The sequence below is a fragment of the Triticum aestivum genome, chromosome 7D (genome assembly GCF_018294505.1).
Source record: "Triticum aestivum cultivar Chinese Spring chromosome 7D, IWGSC CS RefSeq v2.1, whole genome shotgun sequence".
NCBI classification, from domain to species: Eukaryota; Viridiplantae; Streptophyta; class Magnoliopsida; order Poales; family Poaceae; genus Triticum; species Triticum aestivum.
Genome location: NC_057814.1, coordinates 612083364 through 612084814, shown reverse-complemented (window position 1 = coordinate 612084814; position 1451 = coordinate 612083364). Strand labels below are relative to the sequence as shown.

Here is a 1451-nt window from a genome sequence, read left to right as displayed (position 1 = left end):
GTTGGATGTTGGATGTTACAAGACCTTTTTTCAATCATCACAGGAAAAGCTCAAAATAAGCACGAAGGAAAGCTCACGTGTTCATAGAGGTTTCTTCTTGTTTGTTGTAGTCATATCATCGGCGGAGGATATTCTCAGAAAAGTCCAAAGCAATCACAGATGAGTATGCCCCAGAGCTTGCAAACTTCCTTGAAAACAAGCCACAAAACATGAATATTATCTTCACATGAAAGAGTGGCGATCATTTCTTGTTGCAACAGGAAAACATGAAGCACCCAATACTTGGCTTTGACAGATTTACGACTTAATATAAATAGTTTCTCACTGAGCAGTAACAGCTTAAGGCCATGGAATTGAAGAATGAGGCAGCCAAGAAATGTACCTCTTCATCGTGGCCAGGGAAGCCACTCCGATTGAAGTTCTGACGCCACCCCCTCTCGTAAAGAAAGGACAAGAGCGGGCTCCTGAACAGCTCAGTTCTAGCAGGCTTCAGTTCACTGTATTCTTTCATGCCTGAGGTGACAGTGAGATCCAAGAAGATATCTTTGCTGGTGAATGACTTGCTGCATTTTGAACATTTAAATCCTGACCTATAAATCACTGGCCTGGGACACATGTAGAAGCCAAAACAACAGAAATCCTAACCCAGCCAACAGATTTGCATGAGATGAACGTAACTCATGGACTTTATAGACATACAGGGTTCACGCCTGATGGCCCTTTCCTTATCAGCGGTTCATAGCAAACAGGGCATGCGAACACCTCAGTTTTTGAAGCATCATTCTGCTCTGTTTTGATCTCCTGAAATCTGTAAGCATAGTGAGCATCAGTTTCACATGGTATGAATAACATCAAACGCTTAGACTTAGCGCGACTGTAAGCTATGCTATTAAACAGGCTACTTCTTTTCCGAAGCATACACGATCGCTTGCTAGCAATATTAGCTCTTCAGAGTTAAATAGTGGAAGCTACTAGATTGCAGAGACCACTCATCCTATGCAAGTAAGGCAACAGAAATACAGATATCAGCAGCCATATAAATATAACCATTTAGCTCGGTCACTAATCTACCATGCGAGGTTCAATCTTTGCATCTGGTGGCCAAATATCAGCAGTGCAGGTCATGACTGAAAATATCTGCTAAACTTATGCCTAGCTCTCGATTGATTACCCTACGAACAGTACAAAGCTTGGTTCCTGCCAAAGCCTCGCCTAGGCATAACACCAAACATTTTGTTAAATTGTGATCCAAATTCTAGTACCGTGTTGGACTAGACGTAGTACAACCGGTGTGGGCCTTTGCGTTGGCGTCGACGCGTACGAGTACAACTCGTTTACTTGTCCTACAAGGACTCCTATGTGTTGCCCCTCATATATACACCATGTAGTCGCACCTAAGACGGCCTGTTGTCTCGTGCTTGTAATAATTCTCCTCATAGTGATTGCGCCTT

General features: G+C 43.1%; 1 protein-coding gene across 1 annotated transcript; it reads right to left on the bottom strand.

The window, feature by feature from the left end:
- Positions 1–115: 115 nt before the first annotated feature.
- LOC123171416 (uncharacterized methyltransferase At2g41040, chloroplastic-like) lies at positions 116–1125 on the bottom strand. Its single transcript, XM_044588929.1, has 4 exons — positions 1072–1125; positions 696–801; positions 326–600; positions 116–220 (listed from the first exon to the last, which is right to left on the bottom strand). The coding sequence occupies exons 1-4, from the start codon at positions 1123–1125 to the stop codon at positions 116–118; spliced, it is 540 nt and encodes a 179-aa protein (XP_044444864.1).
- Positions 1126–1451: the final 326 nt, after the last annotated feature.

Coding starts and splice junctions, on each gene's coding strand:
- LOC123171416 (XM_044588929.1), bottom strand. CDS start 1,125: ATGACCTGCACTGCTGATATTTGGCCACCAGATGCAAAGATTGAACCT. Junction 802..1,071: donor CAAAGATTGAACCTCGCATG/GTAGATTAGTGA, acceptor TACAGATTTCAG/GAGATCAAAACAGAGCAGAA. Junction 221..325: donor CCTTAAGCTGTTACTGCTCA/GTGAGAAACTAT, acceptor TTTCATGTGAAG/ATAATATTCATGTTTTGTGG.